The 21300-nt window shown below is 40.3% G+C and overlaps 2 protein-coding genes and 1 non-coding gene across 3 annotated transcripts in view; 1 reads left to right on the forward strand and 2 right to left on the reverse strand.

Annotated features, from left to right (window-relative positions):
• Positions 1-29: 29 nt before the first annotated feature.
• Positions 30-13075, reverse strand: ice1 (KIAA0947-like (H. sapiens)). The gene is made up of 20 exons (XM_050047580.1): positions 12875-13075; positions 12616-12674; positions 11032-11143; positions 10781-10857; positions 10647-10684; positions 10431-10513; positions 10199-10275; positions 9953-9990; positions 9739-9821; positions 9603-9639; positions 9393-9449; positions 9184-9267; positions 8702-9057; positions 5856-8357; positions 4188-4350; positions 3813-3973; positions 3323-3513; positions 3084-3184; positions 2885-2983; positions 30-1335 (listed from the first exon to the last, which is right to left on the reverse strand). Exons 1-20 carry the CDS (start codon positions 12962-12964, stop codon positions 1154-1156), a joined length of 4590 nt encoding a protein of 1529 aa, XP_049903537.1. The 5' UTR covers positions 12965-13075; the 3' UTR covers positions 30-1153.
• Positions 13076-13608: 533 nt separating this feature from the next.
• trnae-cuc (transfer RNA glutamic acid (anticodon CUC)) lies at positions 13609-13680 on the forward strand. The gene has a single exon. It is a non-coding gene; the product is annotated as a tRNA-Glu (tRNA).
• Positions 13681-19727: 6047 nt separating this feature from the next.
• LOC126392274 (A disintegrin and metalloproteinase with thrombospondin motifs 16) overlaps positions 19728-21300 on the reverse strand; it is a 70288-nt gene continuing 68715 nt past the window's right edge. Inside the window, exon 24 of the mRNA XM_050047597.1 lies at positions 19728-21292. Within this exon, the coding sequence (XP_049903554.1) occupies positions 21177-21292 (116 nt within the window). The 3' untranslated portion in view covers positions 19728-21176. The remainder of the gene's footprint in view (positions 21293-21300) is intronic.

A 21300-nucleotide genomic window follows, 5' to 3' on the forward strand; every position in this document is an offset into this window, starting at 1 on the left:
AGGAATGTAAATTTATTTACACAAATATATTTACAATATTCACAAAATCATATTTTTACATGATGCACATTATTCTCTTGAACACAGCTTAGCACCACTGGTATCTTGCTAGATCCTGTCATGATCAATAACCACTAACATCTCATTTTAGATTGAATACAATTTATTGCAAATATTAAAAAAATAAACAACAAAAAGATTTTTACATAGGCCTAATCTCAACTGAAGAAAAAATAATAAAAGTACCTCCCATTTTTTCAGTATAAAAAGTTAGCAATATTTATTTACTTTTTTAATAATACAAGTTGTTGCAAAAAAGTGCATCTCATGCAAACAACTCCAAACTCCTGTCTAAATCTTACCTAAAACCATTTTCTCCTCCAGGATTTATTTTTTAAATATTGTCTTTTTAAATCAAAATAATGTCCTATTCAATCATTTTACATTTCAGTGATACGACCCTTACATGTTTTCTTGACACTGGTATTAGGTAGAATACTTCAAAAATGTTTCAAATGTGGTTTGGGGCTTTTATTTTGAAGGCAAGCCCTGGAAATCATGGCTCATATGTGTTTCCCCTCTCTTCACAGATCAGAGCGGGCAGAATAAAACCTGATAGTTGTAGTGACTTGACTGGATCATTAGCCCCATTGCTGCCCTTTTCACCATTTTTTAAACGTGAGTGTCAATGAACAGCAGTCTGTTTTTTTCCAAGAAGTGTAGGATGTACATAAGTTATTCGCACATAATGTTGAAGATGCATATTAGGTCAATATATGAAAATCTTAACCACAGAGAGCAATTTCATGGCTTTATAGTATATTACACTGAGGCAGGTGAGGAGAGAATGAACCAAAGCCAACATGATTTGGTTCAATATGAACAACTTTTAATTCGAACAACAAACAAAACAAACAAAAAAACTAAATTTTCTGTCTTTGACAGTACATTCAAATACAAAACTTACTTTAAACCAGTGTTAGAAAGTGACCAAAATGGGGTGTAGTCTAGCTTAGAGTGCACACCCAAGGTAGGCTGTTAAAGTTAAAATGAACATTGAGGTGCATCGTGGGATTTTCTTTTACCCCGTGTTTAAAATAGGTACAGACTGACATGTATGCTAATGTGGATTTGTACAGCATGTGCATCTCTCTCAGCTCGTTACCTGTCTGCAGAGAGAAGCTAACTGGTTAATGCAGCTAGTGACAGCAGGCGGGACGTTCTGAGATGTTTCTCCTCTCCATTCTGCCAGGGCATCCAGGGCTTGTTTGGGGTTGCAGGGAGACAGGTCGTAGATGCAGTAGACGGCTGCTAACTGGACCTCCCATGGTACACCTGGGGAAAGAAGACAATATGATTCATGAAAATACATCCACTGGATGGCCTTTTCTCTTTCAAATTAGGATGTCAGAGCATTACATTTATTCTTGAATGTATTTGGCACACTTGACACTCTTTAAAATGCCAGGTAGAGATATAAATACTGGAATCTACTTAAAGGGGACCTATTATGCATTTCCTTATTTTTCTGTCACATATTTAATTTTACAATGTTTGATGTCAGTATTAAACATGGCCAAAGTTTCAAATAATAGGGTGTATGTATGCACACATAGTTTTGCATAACCACACCTATCTCACGCTGTGCCAGTGCTGGAGAAAGGTCTGACTAAACCCATCATAATTCTGCGATAAGCAAGAAAGGTGCTTGTGGCTGGTATTTCTCTAAACCACAGAATCATAATCATCCTAGGCAGCACTAAGCTCAGGATGCAGCGACTGTGCCCTTGCAAAATAGTGTCAAAAGGGAACTTGTTTTAGTGGATTATTTGCAGATATGGAGGCGTGCCCTGGCATTAAAATGGCTAAATCACTGGGCTGACTGCCGGGATATTTAAGATGGAACATTAACTTATAATGTTACTCAATGCACAAGCTGCCTGAGAAGGACTAAATGCACAAAGCTGCTATTTTTTAATATCCCACGGAGAGAGACTCTCACTGCAGCCTGTATTGATTTGTTCTAAAATAGGCGTGAAATCTTGTTCTGTGGATGATAAACGAGGTACAGACTGATAATGGAGGAAATACAGCGAGTGCTGGAGCAGTGAGTGACAACAACCCTGCCCACATTTAAGGGTATGGTTTGTAGTGGAAACGCTAGAGTCTAGGTACCATGTCTGAAGGGTTACTTCTGGTTTCAAAGGTACCATACCGACAGTGTTTGGTGGAAATGGGGCAATACTGCCATTCTTCCAAGGAGAGCTGTGCAGGAGGAGAGAGCTCTCATTTAGTGGGCATGAATATCAGCCGAAAGGTCCTCCCCCGCTGCGACATACTACATGTGTCGTCATATTTCAAAAACAAAATGGAACTTCCTGATATATAGAAAAATACAAATATTTAATAAGGAAAGCCAAGTCTTTTCAAGTCATCTATCTCAAGTCTAAAGTCATGAATGCCAAGTCAAAGTTGAGCCTTTCATCAGTGTTAGTCGAGCAAGCTTCACTTCCTCGAATTTGCACTTTGATTCTGACTCCAGTCAAGTCATGTAACTCAAGTCCCCCACCTCTGCTAAATACAGATGTTCCAGCACAGACGGTATGAGGAAAATGTGTTTTTTGAACATTAAAGCATATGAACATTTTCAAGTAAAAACCCAAAATACAAGTATGAACCAGCAAATGAGCATAATAGGTCCCCTTTAAATACACACAGGAAGGTAGCTGTGTGTCCACATGTGAACAAGATAAACATCAGATTTGTGTTTCAAAAATCATGATGAATGAATGACATGTCTGGGGGAAACCGGCAGCACTCAGCACACAACAGAGACTGTGTATTAGTTACAACCAAACTGAATCAAAGTTTTCATATTTCATACCTTCAGTCTGTCCCTGCCTACCAAACGTGTTGATGACATTGGCGACAGTCACCACAGAGGGAACACACTTCTCTTTGATTCCCAGTTGACCGAGGTATCCTGTTTAAAACAAAAAGACTATGAAATTCTCAGCATGGTGATTATTTAAGTACAAATAAGGTTATAGTTAATGCACAGGTAAATTAGCAAAGCAACTGACCTATGAGTCGGAGCACAGTGGCAACAGTCGCATCAGAGATGGGTGCTTTTTGATCTCTGGGCTGTGACACCCAAGTGTTCATTAGTGGCCACAACTCCTTCCTGTCAAAGCAAAAGTAACACATTAGCACAGAATACATATTATTATTGCTAAAAACATTTTATGTTGTTTGGAAGAAAACTGTGAATGAATTCAAAATCATTCGGCACCATAGCTTCAGTTCGATGGAAATAACATACCCCAATAGGTTATCATAGGTCCACTTCCACTTCTTGTGTGTGCAAAGAAGTTGCAGTGCTAGGACATGCTCCCAGGCCTCAGCCCCCAGGTCATGCCCGTACCGACTGTGTTTAATGAAAGCCAGGCTTGACCCTGGTCGCATGTCAGATAGTGTTCTGGAGATCAGCATGTCGATGTCACAGGGAGGATTCTGCAGCAGGACAGAGAGATAATGTTTTAGAGTGCTCATAACTTAATTTGACAGAGAACAGATGGAGAAGATGATGTGAAAAAGACAGTAACATTTCGAAGACACAAATTCGAAATCATCACTCTATAAAGCAAAAATGCCCTCAAAAGTATCTGAAATTTAAAGTAAATAAATAAAATGGCAACGTCCTGCCCAGTCACTCCCTTTGAAAGTCAGAGGACAAACATCACACAAGCTACATTTAAGTAAAATATACACAACATGACAAACGTAGAACCCCATCTCTACAAATACTTCACCTTCACCCAACCAAGGAACGCTGAAAGGCAACTGAGGAGGTTTTCTGGTGCTTTCAGTTTTGTGACGGTATGTATTGCCTGGCATAGAAAACCACCGTGGGAGAGAACACTGGGCCATGTTGTTGCCATGAACAAAATCAGCTTAGCAGAGTCTGGAAAATCTGCAGTAGGGAAGACACAATTAAGAAAAAACATTAAATGTGGTGCCTTAGGTCACAAGTATAATGGCTTTAAATGGAAAAAAAACCATCTGGGTGCAACAAAGACAGTCTTCACAGTTGAGAGAAAAAGCTTAGTTGGCCACAATATGTTTAAGTATCTGTGCAGGTGTATCAAGTGTGTGTGAGGGCTTATAGTATGACACAAATTGCTAACCTTCTGTGAGAAGGCTGTGGGCCAGGATGAGAGCCTTCCCCCAGTCTCTCTTCTGTCTACAGATCCCTGTGTGGACTCTACAGAGGGCCTGCATGTAGTTACTGCTGAGATCTCGTTTCTCTGCTTTCAGCTTATTCAGGATGGCCAAAATCATATCATCAGCCTTAAGATGAAGAGAAAGTCAGAAAACATGCACACAAATGAATTTCACACAGACAGAGATTTCAAAAACAACACACTTCATTTTATGAGCTACTGGCAAGCATTTGTTTTTGTAAATATAAACTTTTTGTCAGGAGGCTACGGAGGAGCCACTTGCTTGCTTTATTTGAACTACTCTTGTTACATTCATATCTTTACTTCCTTCATACAAACACTGCTGACACATGGCTCTTTCTTGGTCTGTATTAAACCATAAGCAATTTACCAAAAAAGGGGGTGTTCAGAACTAACGCACGGATTGAAAAGAGCCAATTCTGTAAATGAGAATACATTTTTTAGCGAAAATTATTGTAGCAATACAATTTTGTTTTAATACACCATGGATCTTTCTCATGTTCCTTAATAAAGTCATTATTATATTATTAAAGGGTTTCTATGCGTTTTTGAGAGTATATGAGTTATTGGAGCCAGGGGCTAGCAGCTAACTGTGCTAACTCTACATACAGCTCTAAACAACAGCAACAATGCTAACAGAGCTATTGGTGTTAACCAGGGGGACACCAGAGAGAGTGAAGTGCGAAGCGGCAGCAAGGAGCTAGCCAGCAGAATACACACATGCACACAACTAACCTCACAGAAGCTTGGATAAAAACACACATACACAGGTAGTGGGACTTTATTCTCTGTTCAGGACGCCATTAGGGGCCATACACATGCGTCTTTAACCGGCTCGAAAACGCGAGGTTGGGCACTGGGAGCTTCTCTCGTCTTTTGTCAAGTGCCAGCTTTCAAGAGTGTGGCAGCCGGTTGTGTCTAGTGTTGCTGAGCAACCGTAACAAGCACCGTATCATAGCCTATTTACCTGAAATTCTAAGTGCAGAGCTTATCTTCATCCAGGTGCTGTTTGTGTGTAGGTCTATTGTCCATGGGACAGACGTAAAGCTCTGGCAGCTCTGCACTAAAATGATCAACTTCTCCATATTTATCACAGACTGATATTTACAGAAGAAGGGAAAGATGTGTATCGGCTGTGGCTGGTTGTTCCCTGTCATGACATGTGGTGCGTGCTGCTCTGCTCCAAAAGTTGAACTCAGTTTCTCAGGGCGCAGCTGTCGCACCCTGAAAAATAGGCATTTAGGAAAGCATGCATGCCGGCGACAGCATTGCTCCGTCGTTTGAACCCGCCTGCTGCATGTCTTCATTAAAAACAATGATTTTGAGGGCGCAAAAAACGCAACATGTGTAGAGCCCCTTGCTCCACTGTATCTTTACATAGCAAATAGTGATTTGCTGCTATATTAATGCTCTGAATGTTGCATACAGAATCTTGTATGAAGCCTGATAAGATCTTATTTCTTTGATTCAGTTATGCAGATGAGGCATTTAAAAATCAAGTACCAAATAAACTCACAGAAATCGCCTGAACCAGAGGCTCAATATTAAGTCAGTAGATAAATGACGAGAGAAAAAATGCAACACATAAACCTAATAAACCAGTATACTCACCAAGCTGCTTTGGCAAATCTCAGAGATCACCTCCTTCTCCTCGTCTCTCAGGACAGGCTTCTTGGGCAAGTTACCAACAAACAGGTGGCTCTGGATCACAGGCAACAGATCAAAACACTGGTTTTCGATCTTCTTTAAAAAGTTGCCTGTAAGATTTTTCTCTGCAGGTTCTCCACATTCCATGGATGGAGCGGTGGTCTCTTTTTTAAGCAGACTGAGCCCGGGTTTCTCTGGTGAGGTGGTTTCCTCACCAGGCACCACCTCGCGACTGACCTTAGGAGAGCAGTTATCTAGCCTGAGACATTTGCTGCTTTTAGGTTGAGGCATATTCATGGCCTGTCTTTTTCCTGCTCTCATTTCAGTCTTGGTAAAGGCAGTTGAAGTGGAGTTTATAGTTTTAAAGCACGACATCTGACTATCGGTTGTTGTGGGGACTGTACCACTGTCCGATGAACAAATGCTGAGACCGACGTTCCCTCTGAGAATGCTCAGAGTTCGGGCATGCGCAGAGAGATCTGGGTACATGGTGTCAAGGATCCTCATGGAGTTTTCCTGAGAGGGACTGGAGGAAGATGACGGTGAAGAATGCATCGCCGTCAAGGGCAAGCGACCTGGAACCGGCACGGCATGTTTTGGAGTGGCAGAGCCGAACTGAAGTGGTGACGAGGGGACTCCGTTTGGAGGGAGTGGACTGTTTAGAGATGAGGAATTCAGCTGCTGGCTGTTTGGAGTCGAGTGGGCCTTGGCAGGAGTGGTAGGAGAAGCCACTCTATCCATGGGCGAGGGAAATGAAAGTTTACCAATAGCCTGCCTTGGATTGATTGACTTGCCCGCCTTCGGAGGTGTACTTACGGGCGTTAGGAGACGAGGGAGTGGAGGGCCAAATTCGGAGCGAACGTCGCAGATCCATTCTGGTGGTTGAGTGGTAGTTGAACCTGCCACTGAGTTAGGTATTCCCTCTCTTATCATATGTGGGGTTTGTTTTTCAAGCATTTCTGTACATTTATTTTGTCCATTTGTGGCAGCAGAACTCTTTGATGAGGTAGTGGACCTAACAGAGCGCAAGTTATATCTGCTCACTTTATGGTTACTTGCGTCTATGCTATCCTGAGGCAAGTCTTTGACAATAGCTTTTTCAATGACACCTTCTTCTTTTAGATCGGAAACACCCTGTGGAGTTTTTGTGTTTTCTGAAACGGGGTCAATGTTAACCCCGACATCTAATTTTTCTGGGCTTTGGTGAGTTTCCAGAGCCTGCAATTCTACATTAGGTAACAGGCACGAAGGACTCAACTGCCTGCACACAGAATGTATATTTTCTTTCACAGATTCACATTTAACAGTCTCTTGTGAGTCAGAAAGGGAAGGCCCATGATCTGCTAGTATTTCACCATCAATTGTCTCTATGTCCACATCCTTCTTTGAATGAGTTTCAACATTTGCTTGAGCAGCTTCCTGGTCAGCATGGGACTCTTCATCTTCCGTTTTTAACAGTGAAGACTTGTGAGCAGACTGAGGCTGACTATCACCATTTGACTCTGAGGTAGAAGCTGCAACATCAACTCCTCCAGTTCCTTGCACTTTATTCCCCTCTTCCTCACCAAGAGGTTTTATGGATGAGTCACTTTCAGCCCTCTCTTCAACAATTTTATTTGAGACACTACTGATGCCATCACTGCTGCTTAACAAATAGAGCTTATCGTCTTGCACATCTGTGTCCTTGCCAAGACAGCCAGTATTCTCCTGGGGTTTAAAGACTGTGGCATCTTGACTGCCCTGTCCTAGACCACAAGAGCCCTGATGACTTTCTTTCATTTCTGAACCAACTGTATCCTCAGGGTCTCTCACAGAGTCGGTGAATGTTGAGGAAGTAACTGGTTGTACATCTCCAGTTTCTTCAGAGATTACAGTTGTATCACATCCTCCAGGTGACTCTCCACCACCAGGGCATACATCACCAGCGCTTGTGTCTACATCCATCTTTGAAGCTGTCTCTGACTGATCATCCTTTGCCGTTCCTACAGCATTTTCACTTTGAGAGATGCTTTTGGCATCACTGCTACTGGGATTTACACCACAGGATGGCTCCTGACTTTCAGTCGTTAACGAGACAACCTCAACCAACAAAGTTATGTCTGATGGTGAAGAAGAAGTAGAAGAAGTTGCTGATACTAAACACACAGTTGCTGGCTTCTGCTTGGTCTGCGTGTCTTTTTGAAGAGGCATTTCCTCAGCATCAGTGCTGTTTTTGCCCTTCATTTCAGTAATGCCACTCAACTCATTTTGTCCCACGTCTTTATTGGAAATATGTTCCAATTCCTGTGTTGCGACCACTGGCAAGACCACCTCTTCCTCTGATGTTGTACATGATTGTGGACAGTGGCTTGTTACCGATGTTGTGACTGGTAAGGACTCATCTTGTTGATGATGAACAGAGTCATCAGACATTTTGGGAGTTTCCTTTTCTCCATCATTTGTCTCCATAGATTCCATCTCTGTGTCCTGAACAAAAGAAAGAAAAAGAAAACACGGATGTAATTTGCAATAACATACAAATACAATGTCATTCAAAAATACGATCAAATGAAGATTTTAAATATTGTAGAATAAACTAACACGTCTTGAAGTGGTTGTTAACAGGAAGTGGTTTTACATTCTATTGTCTGTGGCTTCCTTTACATTTGCTTGTTCGTTCATTGTGATAATGTTAAAAATTCTTGCATTGTGCATCTCTTCCATGACGAGATCTCAACACACTAACTTGCACATCTTAACATTGTAAATAAAAACACATTAGTCTGTAATTTTTAAAAAAGCATTCAAAAGAAACACATCTGAATTCTCACCAAATCTGCTAGTGGTGAAATGCAGGCAGGCATTGGTTTGAACAATGCCATTATCTCTCCAACAGATATTTCAGAGCTGCCCAAGTCAGTAGATGAGTCCTCAGTTTTGTGTTCCTTGGACAATCGCTTGGTCTTTTTGGGAGTTTGCTTCTTGGCACCTGTTGACGGCAGAGATGGTTGCTGCTCGATGGCTTTCTGCTCATGAGGAGAGGGTTTTAACTGTGTAGAACTGGCTTTTCTCTGCATGGGGTAACTGTCATCACTGATCTTGTGAGAAGCAGACGGGGACACGTGACTCAGATGAGAGTGCCGTCTTTTTTGTGGGGAGGAGGGTAGAACTTGCTTGGACCTGGTCTCTGAAATAAGGGAATAAAAGTTGAAGTAAAAGATAAAAGGTTGAAGACGACTGAAAAAACAAAAGTATTCAAAAGTTGTGTCAGTGATAATGCACAGATATACAAGACAGCTTAATGATGCCTTACCAGGTAAGTGCAACAGGTTTGCAGAGTGCTGCTGCTGAGGTTCCACACATGCCCACAAACTCTGTAGCAGCATCTGGATCTTTTCTGGTAAACAGACACAAACAATCACATACAGCAAAAGTAAAAATTACAACAATGTGCTTTTAGATTTAATGCAAGCATGTTCCTCAAATGAATGTAATTAATAATAAGAGAAGCTGACTGGATACCTTTGTCAACTTTAGGCTCCTCAGGTACACTTGCTTGAGTTGATGTGCTCCTATAATCTGTCGAGAAATAATTCAGATATTGCTTACATTTTACTTAATTGTAATTTTAAGTCAGAAAAGATGCTGCTGTTGCAAAAAGAAACAGGACCTGACCACAAAAAAGCATTCCTTGCACCACTGTGTTTGTACATAAAGTTGTTAGATGTTTACCTTTACTCTGCTCTCTTTCCAGTTTCCTCAGTCTCAACTGCAAATGAATTGAAGTCATACACAAAAAAAGGTCAGTTCAATATTACTGAAAAATACTTCCACCAATTTGTTATTTATTAAAAGGTCATTACTGCACCTGGAGGTCATAAATATTTCTCTCTAGAAGGATCTTCACTTCGGTCAGCTGGGATATTTGATTATTCTGTTCGCAAACTGAGTCTGAAATAAGCACAAAAACGTGTACAGCTCAACCACCAAACAATTTTTGTCCTATCAACAGGGATTCAAGGAATCCTTATGAACATGATATCATTCTTTATATTGTGTGAAACCAAATTTTCAATACCAACCTTCAAGCAGTCTAACTTTATTTTCAAGGTTGTTCTTTCTGTTGATGAGAAAACATGAGATCTTTTAGCACAGTTACGGTAGTTTTAAATCATTTTCTCAAACCATAGATAATCAGAATGTAACATAAAATTAACCAAAGTTTCATAACAAATAACACAAGAAACACATCAGGAGAGAGACAGACATGACACTCATTGATGTCCTATTTAAGAAACCATATCTGGAAACCAAGTGTAAGTTCTTACATGCTTGTTGTCCTGGCGTTCTCCTCTATCAATTTTTCAACTTGTTCTGCTTTTGCCTGAGATTTCTTCAAAGATGTCTGAAGAGGTGAAAATTAAAAATGACAAAGGTTATGAAGTTTACTGATCTAATTTAGCCTATATATTCTGCATAAAAAGCTCCTAAGAACGATGGTTCTCAAGATAACGGCAAATTCAAAGGCTTTAGTGTATTTGTAGAGCACTTTTTGCTTACCTGTGTTAGCAGCAAATCATTTTCTACCACGGCCTTTTCCCTCTTCAGCTGTGCATTTTCAAGTAAGTGTGTTTCTGTCAATTCTAAGAGTTTGAAAAACAATGTAACAAAAAATCAGGGGTGCTGTTCATACATTTTTAAAAAAATTAGTACAACTGTATTTAAAATATATGCAACTCTTTACTGATAAAAGTTACAGCATGTGAATTCTAGTACCTTTCAAATCCTTGAGCCGCTCTTCAAGCTTCTTATTCCTAAAGGAAGTGAGAAATAAGAGTGAGCATTTTACCACAAAGATAATATACTATCATTATCTGCACTGTCATAATTATGACGTAATTATCTCTTACTCTGCCACCAGCCTGCTGTTTTGCTGCTTCAGTTCTTCCATCTCTTCAGACATCAGAACATAGGCCTTAAGAGCAGCCTATGAAAAATAATCAGTGTGGATATCAGCATGATGGCAGAAAAACAATCAAACAAAAGACACCAAAGTGGGCCAGGCAGAATTTATGTTGTAGCACAAATATTAAGAGACAGATTCATTATAAATATCAGCAGAAACAGCCTTTAAATGAGCTTCTGCAGAGAGAGGGCATACCTTCTTTTCCTTCAGTTCTTCTTGCATAGATTCATAATCTGCCGTCTTTTTCTCCAGAGTAACCAATCTGATCTGCAGCTCCTCCAGCTGTTGTTGAAGCCTGATCGTGTCACTACAAAAAAACATATTAAGAACTGTTGCATGAAACGAGAAAGAACACATCGCCTGTATGATTTAGTCTTCATGAACTACAAGGGAAGATGAATATTGAGATTCTTTAAGCAATTTAGCATGAAGGAGTTACTCTTTTTTAACCCCGAGTTAGTCTCCTCTCCAATTAAGATTTTTTTCCAATCATTTACAAACTACAACACAAGGATCAGATTTTTTTCATTGATGCTGCCATTATAAACATGTTACAAAGGAGGATTAGGGCCATGTTAACTAAAAAAAGCTTAGATTTCAAGAATAAAGCCGTACATAGAAGTCGTAAATCTATGAGAATAAAATATTTCAAGATTAAACTCGTAATTTTAGGAGGAAAAAAGTACATAGATTAAGACTGGAAAGTTGGGTCACATGGTATAAAGACCACACAGTGTGTGCAAACAGTGTTGGGGGTGACAGTAATATACATTTTAGCAGCACCAAAGTAATATAATGAATTACCAACAATATTTTGGATGATATTATTTCATTTATAATGTCATGTAACACGTTACCACCTGAAAACTGTTCATTGTTTTTATTTTTCATTAATCCACACTGATCCACACTGCTCCACCAGTGCGCCACTAGACATAACATCCCATGAAGGTTGTGTCAGATTACAGACTACATTATAGGCTGCCATCATTGATCGTACATCATTCCGGTCCTAATCTGTGACTTTTTTTTTTAATGTAAAGTTTAATCTCATAATATTTAGCTGTTATTCTCGTAGATCTACACCTGTGTTCTCGTAGTTTTACCACTTTAATCTTGTGATGTTTGTTGTCTTTATTCTCATAGATCTACGACTTTATTATCAAAATCTAAGATTTTCTTTTCTTTAACTAATTCTTATTTGTAAAATGTATATGGAGCGTTAGAAAAAAAAGTAAATTCACACATGATATCTTTGGAGATTTTGAAGTTGTCAAAGAAAACACTAACAGATAATTGAAAAAAGCAAACAGACAAAAAGCTAAAACTAATGTTTAGGTAGCTATATACCATTAACATTGGCTTGTTGGGAAATGATTGACGTTAGCATAGTTACACAATAATCGTTGGTGATGTGTGACTACATTTTTCTTATTAAACAAACTCTAAATCAGAAAAAACTCTAAAATAAAAAGTCAAACTTTTCCCATTAAGTCAGTGTTTAGCGTTTTACTTAGACAACGTCCCATAGACAACACACATTAAGAAACATCAGGGAGGAAATTCATATTCAGTAAGCACAGATTATTAGCTCATATTAAATTTAGGTAGTTAAAGTCACACCTGATACTTGCCCAGGGCTCCGTAAAATCAAATCTCATTTCAAAATGTGTTTGTTTCCTGAATATTTTAACTTATTTCAAAAGACAATGTATTTCTAATGTCCAACTTAGCTAGCTATCTCAGTAATTTCACCACCATGGTAATTATCATACTTACTCAGAAACTGATATCTTCTGTTTGAGTGCCAGAAATGACGACACATATTCTGTCAGGCTCTGTAATGAGAGACACAGAGAAACGAAACAAAACAAAGACCGAATATTGTCATAATTCATAATTACCAACAACATTCACATTAACTGCTAAGATAAAAACACACAGATCGTGTAACACCAGTTGGAGACTTAATGCTCAGTTTACAAAGACGAGAAACAACTTTTTAATCAACTCCTGTGTCATGGAGAGATGATCTGACCTGATGCAAAACAGAGCAGTTTTGACAGTTTCCAACCGTCGCGTCCGCGGCGATGGCAGCCGTTTTGGACTGGCTGTCCCCTGGCATCATGGTAAGACAGGTTTCACCAAACCCCTCACAGCCGTTACTTAATATTCCATGAACTGGAGACCTTGTCCCGGTGATACAAATTCCAGACAGGTTCAAAATAAACTTCACATTTTCGCGTCTCCCACGTTGACAAAGGACCCAATTAGGACCCCACAGAGGGGCTTCGTAAAATGCCGGTTTAGAATTTTTTAATATCTCTCTCTTGATTGTAACCACTTACAAATTATTGTATCTATTGATTTGAATATGGATAAGATACATGTTGCGCTGTATATTAGATTTTTTGTTGACCGAAATATGATGTTCCCGGAAATCCGGAATTTGAATCAGGCAGTTCGTTATGGCTTATGGGGGCGTTTCATATATGTGCTATAACGTGTACTGACCAGTAGGGGCAGTGTAATGCTAACCGTCCGGTTTAGAGTGGATACTTAAACTGGATATTTTCTCAGCCTATGGTGGATACCTGCTGTGACTTACTGTCGTCTACTTTATGTGTTCGGGAAATACCGCAAAGACTCGGCATGGCATACTTAAGTGAGTCAAACATTCACCAAGTTCTAAACAGATTATCTACCAGATGTCCCCACATTTTCGCTTCAGGACCTTGATAAAAACAAATGCTTTCACATATTTCAACACCGTCCCTGGTGGTCTAGTGGTTAGGATTCGGCGCTCTCACCGCCGCGGCCCGGGTTCGATTCCCGGTCAGGGAACGACCTTTTGAATTTCGATGAGAGTTCTTATATTACTTGGATAGGTAAGCTGTTTAATTGAAGTTGCCTGTCGCATACCTCCAGCATTTGTAGTGTATTTGTAGAAAGTGATTCACAGATGGTTTGGTTCAATATTTGCATTTTCAGTTAAAATTCTGTGTACAGTCAGTAGAGGGTACTGTTGTACAGATAACAGTGTTAATGTTCCCAATCACTATCTTTGTTTCCCTTGTCCCTCTCTCTCACACACACAAAGACACTCACTCATGCACGCACACACACACACACACACACACACACACACACACACTCTCACATCAAACACAGGAATACTGGAATGAATAGCTAAAAAAACTGCTTCCCAAAACATAAGAACTGGAAAGATCAAGGTCCACATACAAAGTCAAGGAGTTTCTACACAAACTAGAATGACAACAAAAGTTTTCAAAGTGACACTTTGGAGGTCATTTGGTCACATATTTGAAAAGCTGTTACAACAAATAAACGGAGACTTCTTTGGAGATAAGTGCCCCAGTTTATTGTGCTCCACAATAGTCCTTATTACTGAGCAGCAGTGCGTCTCCGGCCTGGTGATTCTAATAGCTCAGAGGAAACAACTAAGGGTGCTGGGATTGCTGTAGGTGCATCCTGATGGAAAGATAATAACCCTGTAACTTCAGATGAACCTTCCGAGTGTAGCCTCGAGGCTAAAGAGCCAAATCTCTCCAAACAGATGCAGTCAGAGATAGCATAGTTTCTTTAAAGTGGAAAGGGGAGTGTTGGGCATGCTTTCTCTCTTCCTGTCTCTCCCTGACAGATTATCTCCTCTGTTACCTGACATGGGTTAGGTAACACTTTGGATGTTGCCAGATTTGTCTCGATCACTTTTGTTATCTACAGGAAGCCTTTGTCTGATCACTCTTTGTATAAACAAAATGCTTCATCCTCTTAATCCCTTCCTTGTTGTGTGGTTGGACCTTTTCCTCTTCTTTTTTTTCTTTGTTAAGCCTCACAAATTATACAGAGTGAAGTGGAAATACATTTGCAGTCTAACGAAAGTCAAAGTATAAGTCAGGCAATAAATTAATCTTTCTAATAGCCTAATTACTGAAGTAAGATATTACCCTATTCATGTGGTGTTGGAATAACCGAAAAAATTAGTTCCCAACAGGGAAAATTCGCATGAAAGTCGTAACAACAAGTTGGAAAGTCAGTGAAAATGTTGGTACATGACTTGCTGGAGTTGGAGTCATACTACACAGGAACATGGTGGACGAAAATAAATGTTTGGATGATGGTAAGAAATGTTTTATTAATTCATGTATTGCGTGTAAATTTTTTGCTCACATGTAATTTGTAATATGGTATTAAGCCCGGTATACACTGGGCGATTTTGGGCTGTCCCAGATGAAAGATGACTAACGTGAAAGATACGTGGTGATATCTTTGGTTGTGGCTCCAAAACAGCGGTCCTACATCACATAGTGAGAGAGGTTCAAGGATGGCCGTTGTCATGGTTCTCCGATCAAAGACAGCTTAAGATTAAACTCTGACAGTGTCAGAAATTTGGGATGATTATCTCACTGTGTGAGTGACTGCTGTTATGACCTACATCTACTAAGCAACTAATAGAAATGCAGCACGAAATGACGCACTGACGCTTAACCCAAACAAACAGACGGATAGCAGTTCGCCATGGAGGCAAAACACACTAAAAGAAATGCGTGGGATTTCAGCAAAGAGGAAAAACTTGTGGAGTTGTGGCAGCAGGAGCCTTGCCTGTATGATGTGTCCTCCAGGTCTTACTATGATCGCATAAAGAAGGACAAAGCATGGAAGGTGAGCAACCTAGCAGCTAGCAAACACAGACACGCCGCAGTATGTTGAGCTTCACAGTTGAAGAAGTAATAACCTGTGCAGCAATGGGAAGCTATTGCATCATATGCCATAGCCTGCGATTCAGTAGGTGCTGTCTTCATACAGTCTGCTTACGTCAAACTTGATGTTGGACCCAAGTTTATTAGATACATATCGCACAGTGAAGCTGCATTTAACTTATAAGATTGTGAAAATCTCACAGTCTGTAGGAGGCTTTAGGGTGTAACTGCTACTTACTGTCCATGTAAAGTGACCTAGATTGGTTAGAAACGTTATTAATTAGCATTAACCCTCACGTAAAGCAATATTTTCGTGGTTTAGAGAATGTACTGGTGCAGAAACAAGTCCGGGACAAAATCAATAATTTATAGCGTCACATGTTTTTTAAATGCTCTGGGCAAAAAAATACAAAACGTCTTATTTATAGCTCACAAACACACCAAAGTCAGAAGAAAGACTTCCCAATTTGGGCACACGGACCATCCGAGGAGCAATCTTTGAAGAGCAATACATAAACTTATCACCAGCCAATCACAGGGCTTACACACATTGACAGAAAAACACATGTACATATGCACTGACACCTACAGCAGTTTGGAGTTTCTAATGCACCAGAGATACATGTCTTTGAACAGCAGGAGGAAACCCAAACAGACAGCAGGAAACTGTGCAAACTCCAGACACACTGTATAACATATGGCATTTAAAAACAGATTTACACAGGTTTATGGGTGTATTTTTCACAATACGATACTTAATTATTTCAGTATTTTACAGAGAAAACTTTTTTCACTGTTATATAATTGAAATATTTTGAACATATAACATATTTTATACATATTTCTCTTCTCTTCTCTGATTGAGTTTTAACTTGACAGGGTGTGTGCCTGATGACAGTACATTCCAGAAACATTGGAGGGGGGTGGTGTCAGAGAAATCTGACTCTCTGTGTGTGTCTGAGTGTGTGTGTAGTGTTGCTTTTGTCAGCAAACTGGCATTAATTAATAAAACTGTTCTGCATCTCTGAACGTCTTTTGCTTGTGAACCCCCCCCCCAACTGCTGCCCTGGCCTACATTTATTCAGTAATACAGTGTCTACTCACACAAAAGCACACATACAGACAGTGCCCACAGCTGACCAACTATAAATCAACTACAGAGAGGTGCTTGACAGGGAGGAAACCCCCTTTTTCTCCCTATACCCACCTCTCCCTCTGGCTCACTCTCTCTCCTTCTCAAAGCATTTTTCTATGACAGCACCAAATACATAGATGCCCTCCCTCCTCCCTTCTTTCAACTCTGTTTCTCTCTGTCTTCTCACATTCTTCTTCTCCTCTCCTCCCTCCCTCTCTCTCTCTAAAGGCCTTAGGGCTGTGCCCCGTGGATTATGACAATGGTGAATTTGTTTTGGGCATCTGTGTCTACTTGACTTGTTGAGAAATGACTTAAGAGTAAAGCCCAGACACAAGATGTCATAGGTGTTGAAATGGCTAATACCATATTGGCGTTGCTGTTAGCGTGGGTGCTGGCGTATGCGCTGCACTCCATTACAGACTGAGGACGGGAGCTTAGAATTGGGCTACGGGGTCATTTCTGAAATCGTATTTCTCTTTGATTAATCATGGTATGATACAGCATAATGCCAGTCTATGGTGTGGTGGTGCTGCGTCAACCACACAATAAAAAGGTTTCAAAAGAATTGTTGAATATGGCTCAGCCTGAGAAATTACACTTGATAAAAAACAGAAAACAAGGTGTTTGTTATTGTAACACAAGTCAGGTTTACTTGGATACCTCAGTATCACATAAACCTATTGTACGGGTTGTGTTAGGACCCAAATGCAGCACACAGGAAACCAGGAACAGTTAGCAATAACGTTTAATGCTGCAGCTTAGCAGGTTCAGGGCAGGGCAAGTTTTCAGGGCAGGGCAAGTTTTCACAGTGCAGTTCAACCCTTCAGCAAAGTCTCTCCACAAAGTCTCTGGCAGCCTGGCTGATTCGGCAGGCCGATCTGGGCCGGGAAGCAGGTGAGTGGGCGGTGACGTTTGCCCAAACACACACACCATTCAGTTCAATAACAGGCAACAGTAGCGCGTAGGAGCAGGCAGGAGACGTAGTTGTGGAGGCTGAAGATCCAGAATAGGCTAAGTACACAGTCCAAGCAGACGACCCAGTAAGGGACAGACAGAAGGTAGGTTGAGGTCAGGCAGAAGATCAAAAAGCAAGCAGGTAAGTATTCACAGGACACACACACAATGGCGAGTGTGGCAACACAGTGAAAGTCTCTGAACTGCAAGAAACCACAGGTTAGCAGATGGATGGTGATGCCAAACAGTCACAGGCAAACAGGAGTGATGGACACAGAAGCCCATTTTCAGGCTGGTATATTTATTGGGAATCAGACGAGACAGGCAGGTCAGAGGCAGGCAGGGTTGGCAAAGAGAAATCAGTCTGGAAAAAAGTGCTGGAGACTCTTCCATGAGTGATGAAGAACAACCTGGCAAAGCGTGTGTCTGAGGCTGAGGTATATATACTGGCTGTGTGTAATCAGGAACAGGTGAAAGGAGTTGCTTTGATGAGGTGGGCGTGACTGATGCAGAAGTGCGAGGAATCCAGGGTAAATGGAAAACTACTGAGCTGGGTGACTGAGCAGGCAGAAGTGAGCAGGTGACTAGTAATGTAGAACTGTGACACCTATAATGCCTTAATGCTTAGCCTAGCTTTAGAACACTGCATTCATCGAAAGAATAGACATAGCAAGAAGTCCTGTTGGAGGACCATAACTGCTGGACACATGATCTATATCCACTTGCTGTGAGCTATATTTTTATATTAAAGGAGCAGTGTGTAAGATTTAGGGGGATTTAGTGACGCCTAGTGGGGGGATTGCAGATTGCAGCCAGCTAAAATGGCGCCTGGTTAGAATTCCTTCAATATTCATTGTTCAGGAGGTTTTCAGTGGAAGCCAAATTATCCACAGTGATCTCTTCCTCTTCAAAACAAATGGAGCAGGTGGTTTAAACCAGTAAAAACACTGAATAAAGCAGTTGCATTTGAAAAATCAGCGTTTTGCTCCCCTCAGCTCCATGGAGCACTTCAGCCTTTTCACCCATTGTTTTGGTTTTCGACAAAATAGTTTTAAAAACAAGCGCAAATTTGCAATAGCTGCAACCTCCATGCAAAATTTCAGCCTCTCAGGGCAAAAGCTATGGCTGCCAAAGGGTGGGGAGATTTTTGTGGACCAATCGAGAAGGCTTTCTCCAAAAAAACCTTTCTGACAGATTTTTATTTATTTTTTTCATTTGAACCCAAACCACAACCAAGGAATTATTTTCTGACAGAAAGCCCTCTTGGCAAACTTCTCGGTGCCCATGATATGGTGCATGTAGCTGCTAAAGACCAAGATATGTCCTTCAGTAGTTGGTAAGACCAAAAACAGAGCTGAGAAGTGAGTGAGTATTGGACTCACATTCATCTGGTGGCCAGAGACACAACTTCAAATGAATGCTAATGCTGGTCCCTGTTTGCTTTATGTGCAAATCAAGAACAGTGGTGGGCTCTAAAGCCAATTTTACATAGTGGCCAAACGTGCAATTACAATGTCTGAATCCATCACATGATGACACTGGGGGGGAAAAACAGACTCTTTCCCACAGACTAACATTATGAACGATACATCTGTAAATCAGTGAATACATTTTTTAAATGTCACAACCCCCGCAAAATGACCCATTTCATTATTGGGATTTTATCCATTTGGTCACTTAACATTTCAAAGCCTAAAGAGGCAAAAGATTAAATCATATATATCCCCATTCGGGTTAGCAGAGGGCTGAACAGGAAGTTAGCTGCTTGGCACTCTAGTGGCACTGAGCAACTTTAATGGTTCCTCCTCCAACGCTGTATCCAGTTCTCTTTATACAGCCATGGTGTAAATAGGTAACTGTTTGCTAACATGCTTGCTATAGCAACTTTTAAAGATAATGTCATTGTAACACTGCCCCCAAGTGGCCAAGAAATGTACATGCAGGTCTAACAATTTCTAAACGTTTTAAACATAGCTGAGGCTACGCGAAGACTCAACTGCACTACTTTTCTGCATTGAGGTGATATAGTGCAATTCGTCGTTTGCACTTAGTTGAAAGACAGTTTGTTTAAGGACAATATCATATCCAGCTGATGACTTAAATCAAAAAAATATGACTGAAAGGAACAACCCACAGCTGAAAAGAATGAAATCAGGACACATGCCACAGCTGAGATGCTGACATGACACACATTTGTTTATTTTATTTACACTGTAAAAATCATATTGAAATAGCCATCACCTGTCTATCAGTGCTTTCAACAATAACAGATATGTAATGCATTATTTTTTGTGCCATAACAATGCATGCAATACATGACTTGTGTAATAATGTAGGACAATGCAACGGAAAGATGGAGAGACTCTTCAAACAATACGTTCATACCCTTAATAAAGATTTCCACTCGACATCTGTTGTAAATGATCACTAATCAATGTTGATATTACTGAAATGGACTTTTGATATCTTGTCTTTCCCACAAAAAATAAAATAAACATTTTGAATTTAAAAAAAAAGGTGCAGTTTGTCAGCATGAAATCCTATGAAACATAATACAAAATATAAAGGTAATGGGCATAGGGTAGAGTAATAAAATGACACATTTATACTGCTTATTAATACAGTCTTCCAGCAACGCTGTATTGTAAAGCCAATAAATAAACAAACAATAATGTACATGGGTCACACAATTCATTTGTTCTTTCCTGAAACTTGAGGATTTCACATTGACTTGGTGACAGAAGACAACGTTATAGCACCGCTGAGAATGAAAGCCAGTTCACGCAGCCTAGACCCATCTCACAATAGTTCTCATGTATGATGCATTTCATTTTGTTCTTTGCTTTTTTTCTTTAACATGACAACACAAAGCTTCCTGCTATTGTCCAACTATCGAGGAAGCCCACTTTGATTATTCCCAGTCTGCTTTTTATCAAGCCGAAGAGTAAAATTATGCTTTCTTACTTGCGTCTTTGAAGCATCCCTTTTCATTATCAGACCCCAAATTTCCAATTGATCAAGAATTGCAGTGCAGACCAGGGCATATCATGTTGTTTCGTGGCAGTGCCTGAAACCTCGTCAGCTGTTTTTTCTCTGTTGGCCTGCCATCATTGCCTTTGGTTGACTGGGAGATGTTGGGTGTCCTGGGTACAGATCTGTTCAATCACATACAGTCTATAAACAAAGCTGGGATTTTTCAGGTTTTCAGTTTCTTTTGGGTATGTCAGTCCTATTCGCTTTAATCAAGATTCCCATTTTGCAAGTTCCTCCTCATAATTCTCCCCTTTATTTGTACTGTCCTGATCACATTCCTGTGTAGTGAATCAAGTTCTTGTATCCAGATGTCCGGCATCGCAGGGAGAAGAAAGGGCAACTCTCTTGCACTTCCATTGAAGTGTCATTCGTTTTTCAGTGCTCGCCACACGCTTCAAGCAAAAAACACTGTCTTTTCAAGCATGGACGTCAAATGTAGTCTTTTGTCTACCTAACCACCTATCTGTCTGTGTCACAAACAGAGTCACTCCGTATGATTATAGGTTTGAATTTGAACAGGATTGGCAGCACTGCTTGCCATAAAACTTGTGGTTGCAGACGCCATGCTGGGGCACCAGGTAACACCAGTTGAAGTAATCCCGGCATGCAAGGTCTGTGGAA

The sequence above is a fragment of the Epinephelus moara genome, chromosome 6 (assembly GCF_006386435.1).
Source record: "Epinephelus moara isolate mb chromosome 6, YSFRI_EMoa_1.0, whole genome shotgun sequence".
Lineage (NCBI taxonomy): Eukaryota > Metazoa > Chordata > Actinopteri > Perciformes > Serranidae > Epinephelus > Epinephelus moara.